General features: G+C 39.5%; 2 protein-coding genes across 3 annotated transcripts in view; one reads left to right on the forward strand and one right to left on the reverse strand.

Annotated features, from left to right (window-relative positions):
• Nucleotides 1–4,403, reverse strand: B3GALT9 (beta-1,3-galactosyltransferase 9). Its single transcript, XM_060153687.1, has 2 exons — nt 4,242–4,403; nt 1–1,104 (listed from the first exon to the last, which is right to left on the reverse strand). Exons 1-2 carry the CDS (start codon nt 4,401–4,403, stop codon nt 1–3), a joined length of 1,266 nt encoding a protein of 421 aa, XP_060009670.1.
• The window catches only part of FBXW2 (F-box and WD repeat domain containing 2), a 27,752-nt gene continuing 9,274 nt past the window's right edge, over nt 4,235–22,712 (forward strand). The window contains exons 1-5 of one of the 2 annotated variants that reach the window (XM_060154496.1): nt 4,235–4,294; nt 4,397–4,505; nt 9,427–9,936; nt 18,300–18,494; nt 20,549–20,682. In XM_060154496.1, the coding sequence (XP_060010479.1) occupies nt 9,447–9,936; nt 18,300–18,494; nt 20,549–20,682 (819 nt within the window). In that variant the 5' untranslated portion in view covers nt 4,235–4,294; nt 4,397–4,505; nt 9,427–9,446. The other variant, XM_060154495.1, reaches the window with a different exon arrangement.

Consider the following 22,712-nt stretch of genomic DNA (forward strand, 5'->3'; position numbering starts at 1 on the left):
CTAATCACCATAATACATGACATTATTTTTTATGGTACCCATGTGAAAAAGTTTAAAGCTGTCAAGGTATGTCAGAAGTTTGCAGGAAATGAGCCCATAGTAGGTTTCAAACAGCGTACATTCTTTCCCACTGTTAATTTCCTTCCATGCCAGGGGCATTTCAGCATCTGTAGTTTCTGAGGATGTGAAAATGAACTTAAAGCAACATCTGTTGTATCTGATGTGGCTTTTCCCAGAAAACCTTGAACTGTGTATGGGTATTAGGCCAATGGATTTAGCACAAATTCCTACAAACACATCAGCAGGCACCATAATGGGGACTTCTTTGAAAACTACGTACATCATCCGAGCCACATCTTGGGACATAACAAAGGCCTCACCACTGCAGTAATCTGGGTAGTACTCTTCTGGGTACTCACTGAAAGGGACAAATTCTTGGCTATTAGGGTCTCTGTTGGGTGTATCCTGATGGATAACTCTTCCTACATAGATATCTTCAAGGTGTTCTTTCAGATTGAGGAGGTAGTCTACCAAGCTTGGTAGATTGACAAACATCTCTTCATCAACCTTGAGAATGAACTGTGCGTTAGGGCAGAAAGTCACAGCCCACTGTGTCATGGTGATAATCTTCAGAGTTTGGTTCTCAGCACTGTCCAAGAAGATTCCTTCAATTATATCATTATTCTTTTGGGACTCTTTGTCTATCTCTTGCTGGGCAGTCACCAAAACAGGCATTCCCAAAGCAAACAGTGTGAGAATGGGATGCCCTCGGACACTGGTCATGTTACCCCAGGTTTTCCTGATGAGGTCCCGCCTTGTTCCATTTCCTGGGCTACTGAAGATAAGAGAGAGCAAAAATATGTTCTTCCCTTTACACACCTCTGACTGGCTCAGGATATAGTATTTGGAAAGATTACCTCTTAGGGGCTCCATGTTCAATTTTCTTGCCTTATCCTTAATTTCAAGAACTTTCATATCTATATAAGGCAAAGCATGCAGAAAATATTCTTCCACAAAATCAGCCCCAAAAAGCAAGGCATGAAATAGAATAACATTAAACAGAATGAAACACCACTGGTGAGTCCGAAGTCTGCAGAATGTCACCTAAATAAAAGAACACACATTCAAGCTCCATCTCCATTTCTGTTTTCGTCCCCACTGAACACTATATGTACCTCTCACAACACTTAGCACTACACTGTTTTAAGTGTTTATTATTTAGTTCTGTTATTTGTCTCTCCCACTATATCATGGCCCCCTGGACAGCAGGCATTATGAATAAAATGCTGGTTGTTTTCTTGCTTGGAGGAAAGCCTACTTACTATATACAAGGCACTGTGTTAGACACTGGGGAAGCAAAGAGAAATCAGACATAGACACATGGATATAAAGTAACAAGTGCCGTTGTGCTAAAAGCCTACAGGAAAATATATGATATTCTTTCTGGAATTGAAGCACTTGGATCAGTTTCTTCTCTAACTACAAAGGTCAAAGGCTGTTTTTCAATGGAGTGGTAGCTTTTGTTGGCCACTGAACAATGGCTACTATCAAACATTTACATTCTTCTAGTATGACTTTTCAATTTAACAATAAATTCTGACATTGTTTTGACAATGTCCCCTAATCCATCTGACGCATCTATCAATATGGGCAGATTTCTGCTATCTGTATAGCACCTCTTCAGAGATCTAGGACATACCTGTGCCAAGCTTACTCTACCTCATCAAAAGAGATGGAAACTTTCCATCTGGAAGAGCATATACAATGTAGTATTGCAATATAACAGAGCCAGGGGACATTGGAGGAATTAAATCTCTATTCATTGGAGCTTCAATCAACAAAGACTCCCCTAATGACACTTACCTCTTCCTGAGCGCTTGCTGGGGGCAAGGCACTGTGCTAAGCACTTTACATGTCTGAACTCATTCAGCCCTGGTAATATCCCTTTCAGATATGTTATCTTCAAACTTAAGCTGAGCATACAGGCAGTATAGGAATTTGCCCAAGATCTCTCAGTGAATAAGAGGGTGAGGTAAGGCCATGATTTGAACTCAAATCTGTCAGATTTCAAAGCTCACTCTTAACCACTAGAGAATCCTGAGTTCCATCTTTTACTTTCCCGTGTCTATTGAATAGGAAAACCCAACAAAGCAAAACAAACAATTATAATCTGAACTCCTTTCCATTTTCTCAGTTCTGATGATTTACACACAGAAGAAACTTCAGCCTACTAAAAGCTTATTTTAATAGATATAAAATGCTTCAAAGATTATAAGAAACTTGCCTGCATGTTGTCTGTGAACGATTTCAGGGCTTTGGAAATTATTGAGTCCAGATGCCAAAGTATGCCCAAATGTATCTCAGGATCACTCAGTCTAACAGCAACTGAGGTACAGTACCTTGTGCCTGAGACTTTAAGGATAAGGTTTCTTGTCAATCAACCTGAGCTTTTGTCCCAGAATACCTGCTGGCTCCATAGGACAGCAAGTGCTGATCATGTTACAGCTAGAGTGAATCCAGAACAAAGACTAGAAAGCAAACCTCTTCAAATGCTTCCAACCTTATTTACCTCTTGAAAATGATCCTGGTGAAGTGCCTGGTGAAATGTGTGTGGGAATTGAAAGAACAGTTAGTTCACCCATATCATCTCTCCATAGCATCATCACAGAAGGACTGCATCTCAAGAAACTAAATAGTTGGAGTAGTTTCTGCTCCCTGGTACCTGCACATGCAACAAATGTGTTAAATATCAAGGGATACTTGTCATCCCTAGTGGGTGCATTTTTTTTCTACCCAAAGAAACGTGTGGTTTGGTTTATGTCTCATCAAGAAGGATTTTGAATTCCTAGTATAGGCCATGGAAGAACATTCCTAAATAAATTATATGTCATCCATCTACCTTTCCCAGGCAACTTTATCTCAAAATGGAAAACGTGTAGTCCATTTTAGCCTGAATCAGAGAAACTAAGCATTTGATGTTTGCAATTTTCCTATTGCGTGAATGTGTAGGAATTACTCCAAATACCATTTGAGCAGCAAGTTTATGAAAGAAAGAAAGAAGGAAGGAAGGAAGGAAGGAAAGAAAAAACATCCAGCATATTTATATGTTCCTGTCACATAAACAGTTGTAATGAACATTCGGTTCCTACGCCAGGCCATATTTCATGTTTTTCTTTTTGCGTGTTGATCTTCCTACCTGCCATTCATAGCAGTTTTTGTAGTTATTTGGCTAGGAATAATTCATTACATTTTAAAGTTGGCTATGTTTTCTCAACAATCATTGTGCAATCTTGGAGATTTTTACAAAGTGGGAATATATATCCTAAAAAAAATTCAAATGAAAGGGAATTTTTACATATACTAAATTGAATGGTTACACAAGTGTTGGATTTAATTAAATACAAATTCAATTTTGCAATTTTCTTTTCATTTTTTAATGAGCCATAAATTTTGCTCCTGGATAGCCTCTGGGCTTAAACTTAGACAATTTGGTTTCTTTGTCCATGAGAGGTTGAGACAATGTTGTCTCTGGGGCAGCTCCATCTGGAATTTTCAGTTTCATTCATCAAACTCCTACCATCCTGGGGTTGAGACCATTTGCTGCAAATAGATAGGGGTGCCTGGTTTTCTTGATTACCTTAGCACTGCCTTTTCTTTCATAAAGTTTATCCAATCTGTGTACCCATGTCTTCCTAAATTTTCTTGTAATGTTGTCATCAGTCACTCTCTGGCTTCGAAGTTCACAGAGGCTTCCTGTTGCCTACCGAATCAAATCTGCTCTCTTGAGACCTTTCTGGACTCCATACTTAGTTTCCACCACAAAGAATCAACTTTTTATTTCCCATGTTTCAAGAGCACCCTAGATGTGCTCTACCACTAACTGGACACACGGGTGCCTTACTGTCTATATAAATGTTATGTCTATATGTTGTTTGACTTTGGACACCTCTCTTAAATTCTCCCTCTCTCCTCCGTAAAGTAAGCATAATAAGAAAAAGTGCCGCACAGTCGGTGCAAGATCAGATTGGATGACGGACATAAACCTGCGGGACAAATCCGTGTGTACAGCCTGGAAGTAAACTTTGAACAATCTGCCACAGATCTAAGCGTACCTACGCATGCTCCGCCTCCCTCTACGCTCCTCAGCTCTCCCACTTCCCCTTTAAGGCGGGGCCGGAAGTGCAGCCGCGTCCGCCGGGCGCCGCGGGTGGAGGGACGCGCGGAGATGACGTAGGCAGCACCGGAAGCCGCTCCCCTGTGAGGCTGCGGACCCGAGCGGCGGCCGCAGGTCCAGGTCTGTATATGAGGCGGGCCCGGGTCGGGGAGGGGGTTGCCTGGCGCCCGCGCCTCTGCTGACCTGCCGCGCCTCGGGCTGTTTGTCTTTCTCTCCCTGCAGGCGCCATGGCTGCGGAGCGGACCCGGCCGCTGCGAGGCTCTGGCGGCCCGAACGCGCCTAGTCGGTGTGAACCCGGCGCGAGGTCCCGGGCCCCGGGGCGCTCGCTCAGGTCAGTGCCGCGCGGAACACGGCTCCGGGAGCAGGGGACCCGGGAGCGACGAACGGGTTGAAGGGATCTGGAGTTGATTTTAGAGATGGGAGAATTGAGTCTCGGAGTGACTGCCTCCTAGTGCCTCAGTTTCCTTAGCTGCGAAATGAGTTAACAGTCATGTCCCAGGGCTGCCATGAGTTTGAAAGATGATGAAGTGTGGAGAGGTGGTTTATGAAGTATAAAGCGCTGTACTAATGTGAGGGACTGCGCCATAATTGTGGGTATGCCATGGAAACAGGTGTGTATGTGTAGTGCAGTTTGCAATAAAGATAACAAGGTTAATGCTGAATAATGATGGTAATCGGCATTTGTTGTAGGCTTACAGTGTGCGGGTACTGTGCTAAACGTTTTAAGTGCATTATCTTGTTTATTCCTCTTAAAAACCCTTGTAGGGTTACCTGTTCGTGGTTACCTTTTGTAAGTGAGGAAACTGGGCTTGAGATCGGTGAAGCGATTTGCCCAGGGTCACCCAGCAACAAGTGGTGTTGCAGAGCCCTTATTTCAGAAACACTATTTGTATTCTTTCAAAGCTTTTAAAAATTCATCTTAAAACTGAAGGCGGATTTACACAGAACGGATATTCACACGGTTTTAAATTCATAAAGGGACCCTCACCCCTATTCCTCAGCCCTCCAGCATTCTCTGGAAGCAATCAGTGTTACTAGCTTCTTGAATATTCAGAATATAAGTATGTAAGTTCATTTAGATAAGTTTAGAGCCTCTGTACTCTTAAATTGCTGGCTATACTTAATAAGAAAAGAGAGGGAAGATGAAGCCAAGGGCAACAAGTGTCTTGCTTTCTCTCTTGATTAGGCCGGGTCCTGAGGGAGGAGAGGAAAATGCATTCATCATGTTTAATCGAGAATGTTGTATCTTTAGTAAGACCTGGGAGTATAGGTTTGGTTTGATTTTGGTTTTGGAGGGTGGGGGCTGGGACAGATGTTGCACCTGCTCCTTCCTGTGGGACCCTGGGACAGTCACTCCACCTTTGGGGCCATAAATTTCCTCATTTATTAGTTAAGGGCAATTCTGATACCTTCCACGAGGTTGTGAAAATCAAGTGAGGTAATATCTATGAGTAGTACTTTAGTCTGTCAAACCAGTACAAAAATGAGAGTTGCCTAAGGGAACATAGGGAGTTAATGGTAGAACCAGAGACCAAACCCAGGTCTCCCATCTCCCAGTTTAGGAATCTTTTCATCATCCACCTGTTTCAGAGGTTTGTGATTGTTACTATTGAGGGCAGAAGGGCAAGTTTAATGTTTAGTCTTAAGTGAGGGGGAAAATAAAGGATGAGACACCATGGAGTGTGGAGAGGGTGGAGAGAAAATGCACCTGGTGGGAAATCATAGCCTCAAGTCAGTAACTGCCCTTAATTATAAAATTAAATTCCCAGTAAGTTTGAGCACTTGAGTTTTTTGGTCTGTGTATTTTAAGCCATCTTAAGATAAACTGTGGTAATGTCATAGGGTTGAAAGGGATGTTAGTGGAGCTTTCCTGCCAGGTATTCATAGTAATAAAACTTACAAGGGCCCTGTGCTAGGCATGTCCCTACTCTGGTCCTGATTCTCACAGCCCTCAAGGTGAGCTAGCTTCCATTTTACAGATGACAAAACGGAAGCTTAGAAGTTAGTTGAACATGTCCATGATCACAGAGGAAGTGGCTGAATCAGTAAAAGGTTTGACTGCTCCAAAGCATTTTCATTTACCTCATTCTGCCTCTGTATCCAGCTGTCCTTGACCATTCCCAGTAATGAGAAGCTCACCACTCCGGAGGCAGCTGTTCCATTATTGGAAAGCTCTGGTGTTTTAAAAGCTCCTCCTTCAGTTGAATTGAAATCCCACTTCCTGAAGTTTTCCCCGTGGGACCTTTGCTGCCAGTACATGATATTCCTAGAGGCTCTCTAAGAGTGCAGTTTAGACCTGTGACCTTAAGAAAGTTCTCTCCAGAGTCAGTTCAATTTTTTAGAGAAACGAAAGCTGATTTTTTTTTTAATAGTGCATTCTGCAAAGTTAATGGGGCCTGCTGTATTTTAAAAAGATGCCTTTTTCATGACAGTGAAAGATGAAGAACTGGAAAAGAGCCTCCCGTAAAGGGTTCAGTAGCTTAAAGGGCAATTTCTAATGTAAGAGTGGGAAGAAAAATTCTTATTAGGAGTTAGGAGAGTATATAAATATCAGAAATGGCTGGGTTTTTAAAGGTGCTCGTTGGAAAACTCGTCCCATAATCTCTGTAGTGTCACGGATACATTGATTTGGCATGCTGTATGATGTCTCTTAGTTATTTGGTAATGATATTGTTTTCACGGGTATTATAAATTTGCGTTGTGTCCATTTAAACGACAGTTCGTCTTACATAAATGTCAGCGTTTCTGTGATGGACCTGTGGCATACTGTGTGTGTGTGGCGGTGCAGGTGAGATAGAGGAAGCCCCCCTGCTTCTTCACTGCAAAAAATGATGCCTGGGCAGATGTTTTGGTTATGTTTTTAATTGGCCAGTATTAACTAATTAGCTGTTGTGACATTTTGTGAATGTCCACAGAAACTTTTTTTTTTGGTCTTGCTGTGAATGATTTTTTTAAAGTAAAACTTCTCCAGAAATTTTATAGATAAAAGGTTGTTAGGATACAGAAAAAGGAGGAGGCTTGTTATTTTGGTTTTTTGTTTGTTTTCTTTTTTGGCTGCGCCGAGTGGCTCGTGGGATCTTAGTTCCCTGACCAGGGATCGAACCCAGGCCTTTGGCAGTGAAAGCACAGAGTCCTAACCACTGGACCGCCAGGGAAGTCCCAGGAGGCTAGTTATCTTGTGTTAAGTTGATAAAACTTTTGGTGAAATCATCGTTTTTTGGCAGCCAAGTAAATCCTTAAATTAATAAATCCTACCTAGCCCAAACCCTGAGGATTAAAGTCCATTCACTGTTCAAAAATATTAGACAACAGATGATGTGATTGGAAGAGGTTTATTTGCTTTGACTGCTTTTTGTCTAATAACATTCCCACCAAATTTGATATTGGGAAATTAATGAAGATGATTTTTACATACCTTAACATTAACAAAGTTGGACGATGAGATCTGGATATTTGTGTAAACCTTGATCTAGGTGACATATATGGAAAGGAGTTTATTTTCCTCTTCTAACTTAATTTGGACATAAAGGTTTTTTTTTAATAGATTTATTTATTTTATTTATTTATTTTTGGCTGAATTAGGTCTTTGTTGCTTCGTGCAGGCTTTCTCTGGTTGCGGCGAGCGGGGGCTTCTCTTCGTTGTGGTGTGAGGGCTTCTCATTGCGGAGGCTTTTCTTGTTGCAGAGCATGGGCTCTAGGCACACGGGCTTCAGTAGTTGTGGCTCGTAGGCTCTGGAGCGCAGGCTCAGTAGTTGTGGCATACAGGCTTAGTTGCTCCGTGGCATGTGGGATCTTCCCGGACCAGGGCTTGAACCCTTGTCCCCTGCATTGGCAGGTGGATTCTTAATCACTGCGCCACCAGGGAAGCCCTTAATGTGGACATAAAGTTTTTAAATTAGTATGATAATCTGATGGGAAACTGAGGGATCAGATTAGAAGGAAAGTTTTTATTCTTTTTTTAATCATTGAAATGTTTCAACATATGAAAATAGAATAAAAAACCTCCATGTACCCATCACCCAGCACTAATATCTACCAACATGGCCTATCTTGGGAACGATGGTTTTTACGTGATTTGCTTTATTTTTTGTTCTCTTCCTGTTAGTTTAGTCCCCGTTGTTAAGAGTGTGTTGACACCTTGACATAGTATGTTTTGCTGGATACTTGTAAATTTTTTTTGTTGTATCTAGCCCTAAAGGGGAAGGTGGTATATAATCAGGCTTGGTGCTCCCAGATTCTATCACCAGGTTGCAGTTCTCCTGGTGGTAGCTGGCTTCAGAGAGAGACACTTGGTGTGTTTAGAAGAGTACTGATCTTGAGAGCACTGGCTTTCAGTCTGCTCTGTTGGCTATAGGCAAATCACTTACCTTCCCTGACCTGCAGCTTCCTCATCGGCAAAGTGAAGATGATGGTCCCTTTCTTCGGGTGTTTTTTAAGCATCAGAGTTACTAATTTGTCTTATTTGTGCAGGCTTCCAGGACCCTCATGGCTCTCTGGGGGTACATGAGGTTAAGAGTTGTCACCAGCTCATATGAGGCTTATAAAAACAGACTATGTAAGGCCAGATAAGGCCTTTGGTAATTCACGTTATAACAGGCAGTGCCATAAAGGAAGTGGACGAACCAGAATACATGAGCCGTATAACTTACTGCATCTGCTTATTTTTCTTCCCCAAACCTTTTTGCCTGAATATCTATTGCAAAAGCCAGTAGTCAGTTCTGTGATTGTAGTAACAGGTCACGTTGTACCTAGCATGATGACCAATGTCTCAAATTACTGCTCCGGAGACTTGTTTTCTGGTTGTCACATCCTTGTGCTTATTTTTGTGATTTTAGTGCCCAAATAGAGTGTATTAAGGAAATGGTATTATGATGGTTTTGATGGGGGTTCCATTGTATAGAATACACTGTTTCATAAGGAATGAATACTCTGTAAATCTTTTACTGTGGAGATGCATGTAGCATGTGCTAGACTCCAAAAGGAGCAAATCACGCACACACCAGCATAAATTTCATTGAGTTATGTTTTGAGGTCATGATTTGTTAAAGTTTGATTTCACAAATGTATTTTCTTTTGTGTGCATGGAAATTTTTCAGATAAATACAGTGTATTAACTGTAAAGTTGTAATGTAACTAAGCATAATGTTGTAATGCCAAGTTTTTTACACTAATTTTTAATACTTCATTTGTTAGCAGTCTTGCTTGAACGGTCATTTTGAGCAGAACTAATACAATATTTTGATGTGCCACAGGTAAATTTTTCCATAACCTTATGGAGAGAAAGGACTTTGAGACATGGCTTGATAACATTTCTGTTACATTTCTTTCTCTGACGGACTTGCAGAAAAATGAAACTCTGGATCACCTGATTAGTCTGAGTGGGGCAGTCCAGCTCAGGCATCTCTCCAATAACCTGGAGACTCTCCTCAAGCGGGACTTCCTCAAACTCCTTCCCCTGGAGCTCAGTTTTTATTTGTTAAAATGGCTCGATCCTCAGACTTTACTCACATGCTGCCTCGTCTCTAAACAGTGGAATAAGGTGATAAGTGCCTGTACAGAGGTGTGGCAGACTGCCTGTAAAAATTTGGGCTGGCAGATAGATGATTCTGTTCAGGACGCTTTGCACTGGAAGAAGGTTTATTTGAAGGCTATTTTGAGAATGAAGCAACTGGAGGACCATGAAGCCTTTGAGACCTCATCATTAATTGGACACAGTGCCAGAGTGTATGCACTTTACTACAAAGATGGACTCCTCTGTACAGGTAAGAGAGCCTGGAACTTTTTTTTGCATTTCATAGAGTGTAGTCTTACAAATAGAACAAAATACTCCTCAGGCTTGAGAATGGCAATTGTTAATTATATATCTATAATGGCATTATCCCTCCATCCCTGACTGGTTTTTCTCCTCTTTATCCTTTTTCACTCTGAGAAAACAATTATTTTTATAAAATTTTATGAGAAGAAAGCTCCAGACATTTTTTTAAACGTGATGTGTGTCAGAAAGCTCTACTTGTTTCTGTGCTTTTCTTCCGTGTACAGTCCTCCATGTTGGGTTTTTTTTTTTTCTATCAGCTATGATTTTAGGGGAAAAAACAGTAGAAAAGTTGCTGTCTAGTCCTAGCAAATAGGTCATTTTGGAAGAATTATATAACCTCTCTGTTTGTTCCCTTGTCTGTAAAATATGGAAAAGGAGATATTTCTGTCTTGCTCTAAGATCCTGTGGTGAGAAGATTTAGAAGAGTTTGGGCATGGGAATGAAGACAGTTGGGTATTTTAAAACTAAGCAAGTAGTTAGGTAACTTTTTATAACAAATGTAATCATTAAAATTAGAATTATGTGTATCTTCCAATTATAATGGGCATGTGTTTCTACATGTGTGATTATAATTAGTGCCTATGTTTTAGGCAATACATTTGGATAGGTGTTGTAAATAATTCTCAAGCAAAATTTAGAATGGCTCTAGGCAGTTCTTAACCAATGATAGCAATGCCTATTTATTTCCATCATATATAATATATATAGTATAGGGATACTCCATGTTCTGGATGATTAGAAATCATCCAGGATGATTTCTAATAAACACTTGAGTATTACCTAAATTACATAGTTGTCATTTTTAATAGTATATACTGTTCCTTTGTGTAAATATATCATAATTATTTAACCATTTCCGTATTATGCATATTCAGGTTGTTTCTATTTTTATGAATATTTTTGTTTGCATTATTTTTTCCCCTTGAATTATTTATTTGGGGCAGAAGCCTCAGAGTAGAATCACAAGATCCAGACGTATGAATAATTTTCTAGCTCCTCTTAAATGTCCTTTCCAGATACAGTGGATTGATGCTATGCCCACAGCAAAGTCTAAAGTAACCTGCTTCTCCCTCAGAGTCCTACCAGACTCAGTTTTAATATTTTTAATAATTAAGAGAGGTATGATTTCTCAATATTGTTTTAAAATGGCATTTCTTTATTCATTGAGGATGTACATTTTCTCACGTGGTGACATTCTCTGAAATGCTAGACACTTTGTCAGTATTATAAAATAAACATTAAATTTAAGGCATTTCATGGTTTTGTTTGTTTGCCATCCTGAAATTACTCCGTGCTTACATTATTTTCCCTGTCCTATAAAAAGCCTGATTACTGGAACAACATCATTTGTTCTTTTACACTTTGATGTACTTTTCCAGCTGTGGTGATGGCTTTTCAATATCCTTTTCGCGTCATGATCACCGGCAGGTAATTTTTTTTTAAAGATTAAGATGCCGTATTGCCTTTGAGCTTGGCATTTATTCACACTTGGGTCAATACTGGCAGTTGACTCATTTTCAGAACCAATTCCAGCTTTTTTTTGTTTTTAATTTCTTGTTAAACTTCGCATTTAAAATGCCGTAAAACCTGTTACTTGTCACAGAAGTAAATGGAATACATTCACTGAATTCCTTAACTACCTGGACAGTTAATATCTGCAGATAACTGTGGACCCAACCCTGCATTTTAAGATTATTCTCCAGGTGGGTCTATATGCTATGTTATTTTTAGTATGATTAAATTCACCAGGTTGGCATATGGAAAATTATGCTTTGTTTATTGAAAATGATCCAAAGCATTAGTTTAAAGCAGCATTCCTGGGACTGTTAACTAGTGAGAAATATTTGTTAATAGAATTAAACATGTGTTTGTATCACTTTGTTACTTAAGAGCTTGTATTTTCACTGTGGTTGAATTGGGAAATTCTGAATTTGGCAATAAATTTACAGTGACTCTCAAATTAGCCCTTAAGCAAGCAATAAAACAGTATTACCAAAAAGATCGATAATGCTAAAAATTAACATGGTATGGATTGAATGAGGTAGTTATTCCGCTTATTTCTGAAATGGTAAGAAAGGAAACTGTTGTGCTTTGTGCTGTTCAGTAGGTATTTATAAAATGCCTACTGTGTGACAGACAGACTGTGTGAGGGCATGCATAGCTGAATTAGAGCAGTTCTTTCTGCAGAGAACGTACACACTGGGATCAGGAAGGTAACCTGATTAAGTAAAGGTCTCCGTGTGAACTTGGCTAATAAGAAAACACTGAAGTGGATAGTTGCTGCTCCACTGTAGTAAATTATTGCCATGTGGGATTCAGGCTCAGAGTTGTCAGATCTGACTTTTCAAGAGAAGCCCCAAGTCTAAATTTTTGTGAAATACCCTCATTTTTTTAAAAAGTATTAATTTTTAAGTATTATTCAGAATTTTAAAATATTGTGGTTGGGTCATATTCAACCTATAAGTGGCTGTGTTGTAACCTCTGGCTTAACATTCGAATGGGAAAAACGAGAGCTATAAAAGAGGTATGATCAAATGATATATTTAACTAGGCTTACTGTGATGAACATTTCACAGTATATACAGATACCAAATCATTACATTACACACCTGGAATTAATATAATGTTATATGTCAATTATATCTTAATTAAAAGAGAGACCAACCAAAAAAGTGATACTGTTGAATTGTATGAGGGAATAAAATTATATAGTTGTTCAGAAGAAGGAATGATTTCTTCCATTTGGGAAAGTAGAGCAGTGTTTATGTTGGGTCTTGAAGAATGTATAGATTTTTGGAGAGTTGAGATACACAGGGCTTTCCAATAGGAATATCAGCATTCGAAAGGGCCAAGCATGAAGCATGGAGGATGAAAATAAAGAAAACCCATGTTGGCTGAAATCTTAGAATATAATTAGGGAGAGACTCCTAGAGTATAATCTGAAGAAATAGGCTTGGGCTGTGTTTTCACAAGCCTGGAATGCCAGGAACATGTATTTGGACAGTTTTCTATAAACTATGAAAGATTTTTGAGCAGAAAAAGGGCCGAGTTCAGAGCTTTCCATTTCAGATAAGCTAGTGTTTCTTGTTTCTGTCAGACCCAGGTCCTCTTTGGATGACATATTTTACAGTATTCTCCTATCATGAAGTAAAAATCATGGAAGTAACTTATCTATAAGTACACATTTTAAAAATCAATATAATACCCAAACTTTGATCCAGAGGAGAAATAAGAGGACTGTGATTTAAAGTAATACATATTGAACACGTGCTCAAGCATGGCTTAGAAGGTGGTAAAGTAATCAGATGTTTACACCTATGTGTACTATTACTGTGAACATGACAGCTGTGAATGCAGAATGTTGTGTTTGTGTCACACATTTGTATCATGTTGTATTTTGTATCATCTGTGACACCATCTTTTCAAATGGTGAAAGACTCTTAGCAGAGTTCCCAGGAAAGTACGTCGTTCCTCAATTTATCTGGTAGTTACACTCATAGAAAATTAGGTATACAGTTAAACTGCTAATACTCTTTGTAAAACAGATTTTAGGTTCAGTCAGATAACTAAGATTTTCACTTACAAATATCTGGCAGAACCTTATGGAATGTCATACAGAATACAGATTCTTTTTGTGCTCTGCAAACATTGCAGGATGTCCAGCATTCCTGGACTCTGCCCAGTAGATGCCAGTAATGTCCTCTCATTGTGACAGTGAAGCCACCCTAGAAATTTCTGAAGTGTTCCCCCTAGGAGATGATACTAATTCTGTTGATACCCTTTGACATAGACACATCTTGCGCTTGCAATTGAAATGACTAGTCTTGCAGTTTAGATGAGCTTAAATAGGTCTAGATATAGGATAGTCAGGGTAGAGATTTTTAAAAGTAGCAGTTGCAGAGAAGAGCAGCTATTGAAATAGAATTGACAGGATTTGTCAATGAATTGGGTATGTGGTAAGGAATAGGGAGATTTCAAAAATGGCTGAAGGCTTCTAGCTGCGTGTATAACTAGGAAGATAGTAGTAGTAGTAAAAGAATAGAAAATGAAGGGATAAATTCAAGAGGATAGATGGAATTCAATTTGGGATGAACTGAATTCAGTTGGATGTCTAAGTGGAGATTCCCACAGTATCTGGAAATGCTGGGTGAGAGCTTTGGAGAGTGCTCAGGGCTAGAGAGAATGATTTAGGAGTTAGTCACATCACAGCTATGGCGTAAGTGAAATTTTAAAAGGAGATGGAGAGAGGAGAAGATAGAGCATAGGAGGATCCTTTGAGTGTGTACTCAGAGAAAGGGGAGAGGTAAAGAAACAAGGGTAATGAAGAGAGTTTCAAGAAGGAGAATGAAAGTTGCCTGACTTGAAGAGGCACTGGTAAATGTTTATTCAGTTGGTTAACAGAGTCAGATAACTCAGAGGGGTGGTTTGAGAGCTGAGATCTGATTCTACCAGTTAAATATTTAAACTTAACTTGATAAGATAGCTTACTCTGTTTGGGTTACGGCTCATTTTTCTGCTTACCTTTGTTACATTACCCATCTCTGTAATTTTTATATCAAAGATTGTTTTGTGAGTTGAGAGGGCTTTTTCTCCCTTTTATATAATGAAAAATAGCCTACATTTAGTTCCCTTTCACTTTCCTCTACACTGTATCATTTACAACCTCTTTACCCAACCTGATTGTTTTCTGATGTTTATTAGGGTGTAAAACTGAATGGCCTCATGTTTTCCTATATAAACTAGTTTAAATAATTAATTTAGATAATCTCCTTCCCTTTTTTTATCAGATTGTGGTAAACTGTATGATTTATCATTTTAACCATTTTAAGTGCATTGTTGTGCAGACATCACCACCATCTATCTCCAGAACTTTTAGCATCTTTCCAAACTGAAACTGTACTCATTATCAATGACACCCTATTCCCTCCTCTGCAGCCCCTGGCAACCACCATTCTACTTTCTGTCTCTGAATTTGACTACTCTAGGTACCTAGAGTACCTAGAGTAGAATCTTACAGTGTTCGTTCTTTTGTGACTGACTGAATTTCACTTAGCATAATGTCTCCGTGGTTCCTCCATGTTGTCACGTATGTCAGAATTTCCTTCCTTCTTAAGGCTGAATAATAATCCTTTGTATGTATAGGCCACGTTTTCTTTATCCCCCCTCCTAGTTTATAACTGGCCTTCCTGCTTCCAGTTTTGCTCCCCTTCAAACCATTTTCTTTGATGCAGCCATAGTGATCTTTCAGAAATGCAGATAAGGTCATAGTTAAACATCCTCCCGACCGAGTTCTCCAGCCTAACCTTGCCACTATTTCCCAGTCATACCGAACTGTTATCAGTGTCCATGTTTTAGGCAATGCATTTTGACAAACATTGTAAATAATTCCTAGGTAGCTTTTATAATGGATTCAAGTCGTTCTTTATGAATCGACCCCAATGCCTAGTCACGTATATTTATGTAATATATAGGGATATTTAATAGGTGCTTTAATAGTTATATTCCAGCGATTGGTAAACCACGAACTGCAGGGGCTGGATCCAGCAGAGTGGAGTAATTACCACAGAGACTCTAGGGCTCAAAAAGCCTAGTATATTTACTGTCTAGTCTTTTACAGAAATTTTGGCTGAGCTCTGGCATATACTGCTTTTTTCGGTTGGGGAGAGGGTGCTGATTACTTTATTCATCCTTTAGATTTCAGCTAGTTAATACCTGAAAGTTTGGGGGGTTTTTTTAAGCCATGAAATTCCTTCTTCCAACAGTCCTACAGCACAGCCCGGCTTAACAGCAGAGTAGAGGATATAGCTGTGGAGCCAGTCGCTCCATCTCCTGAGACATGTTCATGGAACACCTCGATGTTGAGGTGCATGATTGTAAACTCAGTGGAGCTTCACCTGGGGCGCTTTCTCCTTTTATCCCCCCCTTGTATTTGCTATGGGCTTTTGTACTGCCCACCACTTACTGTACTGAAGTGTTATTGTTTGTTTAGCCTTTTTGTCTTCATAGGAAGACTAAGCACCATAAGAGCAAGAGCCCTGCCTGACACACAAGTTCTCTAAATATGGGTTGAATGAATGAATGAATGAGACCCTGGCTGAACACAGGCAATAAATCAGAACCAAGCTAAGATAGGATCTGAAATGATTTCTTTTCCTGCTTTGCTTCCTAGAAATATAGTCACAAAATGCTGACTGGACCAAAAAGCTGAGAGGACCTTAAAGATTATCTAGACCTGTGCTGTCCAGTGTGGTAGCCACTCAACACGTATGGCTTTTGAGCGCTTGAGATACGGCTAGTTCAAACTGAGATGTGAAATAGGAAGTACTCACTGGATTTTGAAGACTTAGAATGTAAACTATTTCATTAATTTCTATATTGATTACATGTTAGATGATAATATTTTTGGCATACTGAGTTAAAAATATTAAATTATTTTCCCTGTTTTGTACTTTTTAAAATAAATTTATTTATTTTTGGCTGTGTTGGGTCTTCATTGCTGCGCGTGGGCTTTCTCTAGTTGTGGCGAGCGGGGGCTACTCTTCATTGCGGTGTGTGGGCTTCTCGTTTGGTGGCTTCTCTTGTTGTGGAGCACGGGCTCTAGGTGGGCAGGCTTCAGTAGTTGTGGCACGTGGACTCAGTAGTTGTGGCTTGCGGGCTCATAGAGCACAGGCTCAGTAGTTGTGGCGCACAGGCTTAGCTACTCTGTGGCATGTGGGATCTTCCCGGACCAGGGCTCGAACCCATGTCCCCTGCATTGGCAGGCGGATTCTTAACCACTGCACCACCAGGGAAGTCCCCTTTTTTTTGTACTTTTTAAAGTAGATGTTAGAAAAATTTAAATTGTGTATGTGTCTTGCCTTATATTTCTATTGGACGGTATTGTTCTAGATTATTGGTTCTTAATGCACTGCTAATACATTAGAATCACCTAACAAGCTTTTACAGTAATTAGATCCTACCTCAGATGTTCTAAGTTAGAATCTGTGAAGATAGGGCCCTGCACGTGTGTTTTGATAAAGCTCCGCAGTAGATTCTGATACCTCATATGCCCATTGAGAACCACCAGCCAAATCTCGCCTTTCATTTTATAGAGAGGAAACTGAATCCTTAAATAGTAAAATAACAACAAATATAGTCTTCATTTCAGTATGCTCTCATAGGGTTTGTCCCAGTTGAAATTCATACTCTGCCTCTTTCATAACTGATAGCTATTTTTCCATTGTCTGAAACAGTGGCTCTTGATCAACCCTTAAAGGTGGCATTGTGACTAACTTTATTTAGTCATTTAAACTTTTAGAAAACTGATCAGTTGGTGCTTTTCCAAGATACCATGTCCTTATTACAGGGACTACATTTTTGTAGCTTCAGAATGGTTTTTTCTTTGTCAGTTCTTTTTTTTTTTTTTGGCTGCTCTGTGTAGCATGCGGTATCTTAGTTCCCTGATGAGGGATCGAACCTGTTCCCCCTGCAATGGAAGCGCAGAGTCCTAACCACTGGACCGCCAGGGAATTCCCTCTTTGTCAGTTCTTATTCTTACTTTTATACAGGTAAATTGTGAGACATGTGTTCATCGTTAGGATTTTAAATGTGATTAAGACAAAGTCCTGAATTGTCACCATAATCAGTATAATATTTTCATCAGAGGCAGAAGTAAAACCTACCCTCTTTTCTGCAGAATCTTAAGAGGCTTTACAAGCTCTTTGTTGAGTTGTTGTGAACGTCTGAGAATAATTTATGTCTAGTTTTCTTTGAAGTTCCTTCACATATTTCAGGATGGCTCAAGAAATTAGCAGTTAGTCTTTGCAGAAATTAACCAGTGATTGGAGGCTTATCTATGATTTGCCTTAGAGTAGAACATGTTCCAGCAGACAACTTTACTATTCACCATTCTTTATTTGTTCAGAATTGTTGGGTAATGGACAGGCATGCAAGTGTACACATCCAGTCATAGGTGGTACCCACCATTTTGAGCTTAAATCAGAGAGCTCATGATAGCCAAAAATTTGGGAGAATTTACAAGTGGAAGCACCAAGGGGTGCTTTAGTCTAACACCACGCTATAACCTGGAAAGTTAAGGGAAAAGGACTAAACCAAAAGACTTGGATTCAGTCCCAGGGCTGTTAACAGTATTCTGGTGACCCAGAGCAAGTTGTGTTACTGTCTCCACGCTTTGGTTTTCCCAGCTATTAAGTGAGAGTGCTAGAGGAGGTGACTGTTAAGGTTCTCCTTTAAGAATACTATGGTTTGGGGAATTGATTTTCCTTCTTTAGTGTTTGTTTTCTTACTAACCTCCCTGTTTTTCTCTTGAAGGGTCAGATGATTTGTCTGCAAAACTATGGGATGTGAGCACAGGGCAGTGTGTTTATGGCATCCAGACCCACACTTGTGCAGCGGTGAAGTTTGATGAGCAGAAGCTTGTGACAGGCTCCTTTGACAACACTGTGGCCTGCTGGGAATGGAGTTCCGGAGCCAGGACCCAGCACTTCCGGGGGCACACGGGGGCGGGTGGGTTGCCTTTCTTCAAGGGTTTCAACAGCTACTTTACCCTCATTCCTTAAAGCCAGGAGCCAAGAATGTGATCCCTTTTTTGTTTTTGTTTTTTAATTTAACCTGTCTTTCCCCCAATTTCTTTCTCAGTCACTACAGTTAATCCCTTTATTCAAGTTACTCTTTTTTTGGAATTTTCCCCCTAATTTTGCTTTTCCTTGGCCCATTTTTTAACTCTTATGTCCTTTATACCCTTATGCTAGGAGAGGCAGTTCTTCTTTTCCCCTATTTCATTTATATCCTACTGAACAGTCAGCCCCCTCTGTTTTGATCAGATTCCATACCTCCAAATTGAGTAAGTGCTACACTTGTAAATTCAGTCCACTCTATTTGTAGAATTAGGACTGGAAATCATTTGGAGTGACTATACAGATTACATCAAATTGAAGCTTGGTTGACAATAATTTTACAGCATCCTTAGTTTGTAAAAAACTGGTCATTTGAACGTACCCTTCAGATCTGAGCTTCTCCCTCTGCTTCACTGTATTTTGGAACTCTGTGCAGAAATCATGTTGATGTAGTTCCCAGCCTCTTGTGCAGCTGCTCCCTTCTTCCTTTCTGCCCTTTACCCACTGCATTAGCCCCTGAGAATCATAGTCTATGCTCTTGAGACACTTATGATCAGCCTTCCTGTACTCCCTAAACAGGTTGAGTTTCTCTGCTGTAGGTTTCCCAATACGTGTGTTAACACTTACCATATCAATACAAGTATGATAACCTTGTTTCCCCACCAACCTGTAAGCTCCAGAAGGACAGGGATCCTGCGTGTCTTATTCACACTTAGGTCCTGAATTCCTTGCACCGTACCTGGTACTCAGTAATTCTTTAATGTAAACCTAGATGTTTTGTGGCAAAAAACCAAGTCCCCCCCCATTTTGTTTGTCATCCTGTACATTTTTCTTCAGTCTTCTCTGCTACCACTTGTTTGTTGTAGAAATTAATATTTTGAAGATATATGATTTAACATGGAACTTATATATCAAACTGAGTGTAATATTCCACAGTGTCCAGGGTTGTACATTGAATTCCAGGTGATTTTATACCTGGTCAGCTTTGAGAGCCCTGTTCTAAAAAATTTCCTCTTTGCTGTTCCCTGGACATTGCTGTGGCTTTACCTAACTCCATGCCTTTGCTGTTCCCTCTACCTGCAGTATTCTCTTTCTTTTCTTGATAAATTCTACTCATCCTTCAGGGCCCATCTCCAATATCGCCTCTTCCCTGAAGTCCTCCCTGATACCCCTGGGCAGAGTTAGTCATTCTCCTTGGTGTTTCCCTAGCAAGAGGTAAACATTTATTTATCTTTTTTTTTGGACTTCCTCTTCCACCCCTCACTTAGTCTGAGTTCCTTAAAGAAAAGAGCAGTGTCTTCATCTTTGGGTCCCCAGTATTCCTTTAGAGCTTGGCAGGCATTTAAAAAACAAATATTTGAGTACTTGCTATACTCAGGCACTGTTTTAGGTGCTGGGGATAGAGCTCTAAAGAAAATCAGACAGTTTGAGAGAATGGCTCAGTCTGACCTTTAAGATCTTTGTTTTGTTTTTCTCATTACACTGGCTTTTTTTGAGTATGAGTATTGTTTTGCAGCTTATACTCTTGACGTTTTATCTTACTGCAGTAAATAGTACAAATATGAGTTGGTCCACTTACGTTCTGTTTTTCCTGCATAGGCTAGATAAGTTACGTGTAGTATCAGGCAGGCAGTCCTGAGAAGAAATGCCATTATCTACTATACTGGTTTACCTCTCACTCTGAACCTAGTACAAGTATAAGAGATCGTACTATTCCAAGAGCTTTTCATCCTTAGAATTATAAGCTATGATAATAAAAAGAATTTTGAAATGGATATATTTTTTAGCATAAAATTGCTAGCTGAGAAAGCATCATTCCTACAGTAGTTCTGGTTGAGAAATTATACAGTTGGGCAGCTAGGGAGAATAAATGTAATTGAACTCTACTATGAAAGACCCACAGGCAAAGGCGTATTTTAACTTTGTGTGTGTTGTATATACTAGTGTTTAGCGTCGACTACAATGATGAACTGGACATCTTGGTGAGTGGCTCTGCAGACTTCACTGTGAAAGTATGGGCTTTATCTGCTGGGACGTGCCTGAACACACTCACCGGGCACACAGAATGGGTCACCAAGGTAGGAAGACTTACAGAAGAAATGTTGACATCAGTCTTGCTGAGGGTGGGGGAGCTGGGGGTGGGATGGAGGATGGTAGATGCTGCCTCATAAGTGGTAGATGAGTCATAAGATGGGATAGATACAACCACAAAGCATGATGGTGTATAACAGTGGCCAGCATGTAAAAGACACTCAGTAAATAGTTTAATGAATGAGTGACTTACGGACATGGAAATATGCCCACAATATATTAGGTGGGTAGAGGGAGCAAATAAAACAGGTTACTTACAAAAAACTATGTAGAGTATGACGACAGTTTCTAAATGTGTTTTTGCACTAAAATGTTGAAGATGATTATTTCTTGTGGAATTGAGTACTTTTTTCCCTTTAGGATAAGCATATTTTTAAATCAGAAAAGTAATTTTCATTTTAAAAAAGAAAATGCTTGCGAGAAGTGGAAGAAAAATGTACAGGCTCTTTAAAAGAACATTGTGCTGGTTTCTAGCCACTTTTATTCAACATATAAGTGGAAGTCCTAGACAGAGCAGAAAAAGAAAAAAAGGGATCCATGTTGGAAAGGAAGAGGTAAAGCTGTCAGTATTTGCAGATGCATGACATTTTGATGACTCCACCAGAAAACTGTTAGAACTTGTAAACTACATGTAAAGTTGCAAGATGTAAAATCTATACACAAAAAATCTGTTGCCTTTCTGTACACTAATAATGAACTATCAGAAAAAGAAAGAAAGAAAACAGTCCCATTTACAGTTGCATTAAAAAGAATAAAATACCTGGGAATAAGTTTAACCAGTACATAACAGAAAGACCTGTATATTGAAAACTGCAAGGCATTAATGAAGGGAATTGAAGTAGACACAAATAAATGGAAAGGTATTTCGTGCTCATGGATTGGAACAATCGGTATTGTTAAAACGTCCCTACTACCCAAAGCAATCTGCATATTCAGTGCAATCCCTATCAAAATTCCAATGGCATTTTTCAAGGAAATAAGACAAATAATCCTAAAATTTGTATGGAACCACAAAAAAACTCAAAAAGCCAAAGCAATCTTGAAAAAGCACAAAGCTGAAGGCATCATGCTTTTAAACTATATGACAAAGATACAGTAGTTAAAACTATGGTATTGGCAGAACAGACACAATGGAACAGGATAGATAGCCCAGAAATAAACCCACGTATATATGGTCAATTCATTTATGACAAAGGAGCCAAGAATATACAGTGGGGAAAGGGCAGTGTCTTCAATAAATGGTGTTGGGAAAACTGAACAGCCACCTACAAAAGAATGAAACTCAACCACTGTCTTACACCATACATAAAAATTAACTCAGAATCGAATAAAGATTTGAACTTCTTAACACCTGAAATCATAAAACTTAAGACTAGAAGAAGAGATCATAAGCATCTTGACATAGGTTTTGGCAATGATTTTTTGAATCTAACACCAAAAGCAACAAAAGCAAAAATAAATAAGTGGGACTACACCATACTAAAAAGCTGCACAGCAAAAGAAACTTAACAAAATTAAGAGGTAACCTACTGAATGGGAGAAAATATTTGAAAATTATATATCAGATCGGGGCTAATATCCAAAATAGATAAATAACTCATACAACTCAATAGCAAAAAACCAAACAGTCTGATTAAAAAATGGGCAGAAGATCTGAGCATTTTTCCAAAGAAGACATATAGATGATAAATGAAAACAACAACTAACAAGTAAATGAAAAGATGTTCAGCATAATTAATCATCAGGGAAATGCAGATCAAAACCACAATGAGGGAGTTCCGTGGTGGTCCAGTGGTTAAGACTCTGCGCTCCCAGTGCAGGGGGTCCAGGTTTGATCCCTGGTCAGGGAACTAGATCCTGCATGCCACAACTATAAAAAAGATCCCGCATGCTGCAACAAAGATCCCACACGTGGCAATGAAGATCCCACATGCCACAACTAAGACCCAGCACAGGCAACTAACTAAATAAATATTAGGGGGAAAAAACCCACAATGAGATATCACGTCATACTAGT

This window comes from Lagenorhynchus albirostris, chromosome 7 (assembly GCF_949774975.1).
Source record: "Lagenorhynchus albirostris chromosome 7, mLagAlb1.1, whole genome shotgun sequence".
In the NCBI taxonomy this organism is placed as follows: Eukaryota; Metazoa; Chordata; class Mammalia; order Artiodactyla; family Delphinidae; genus Lagenorhynchus; species Lagenorhynchus albirostris.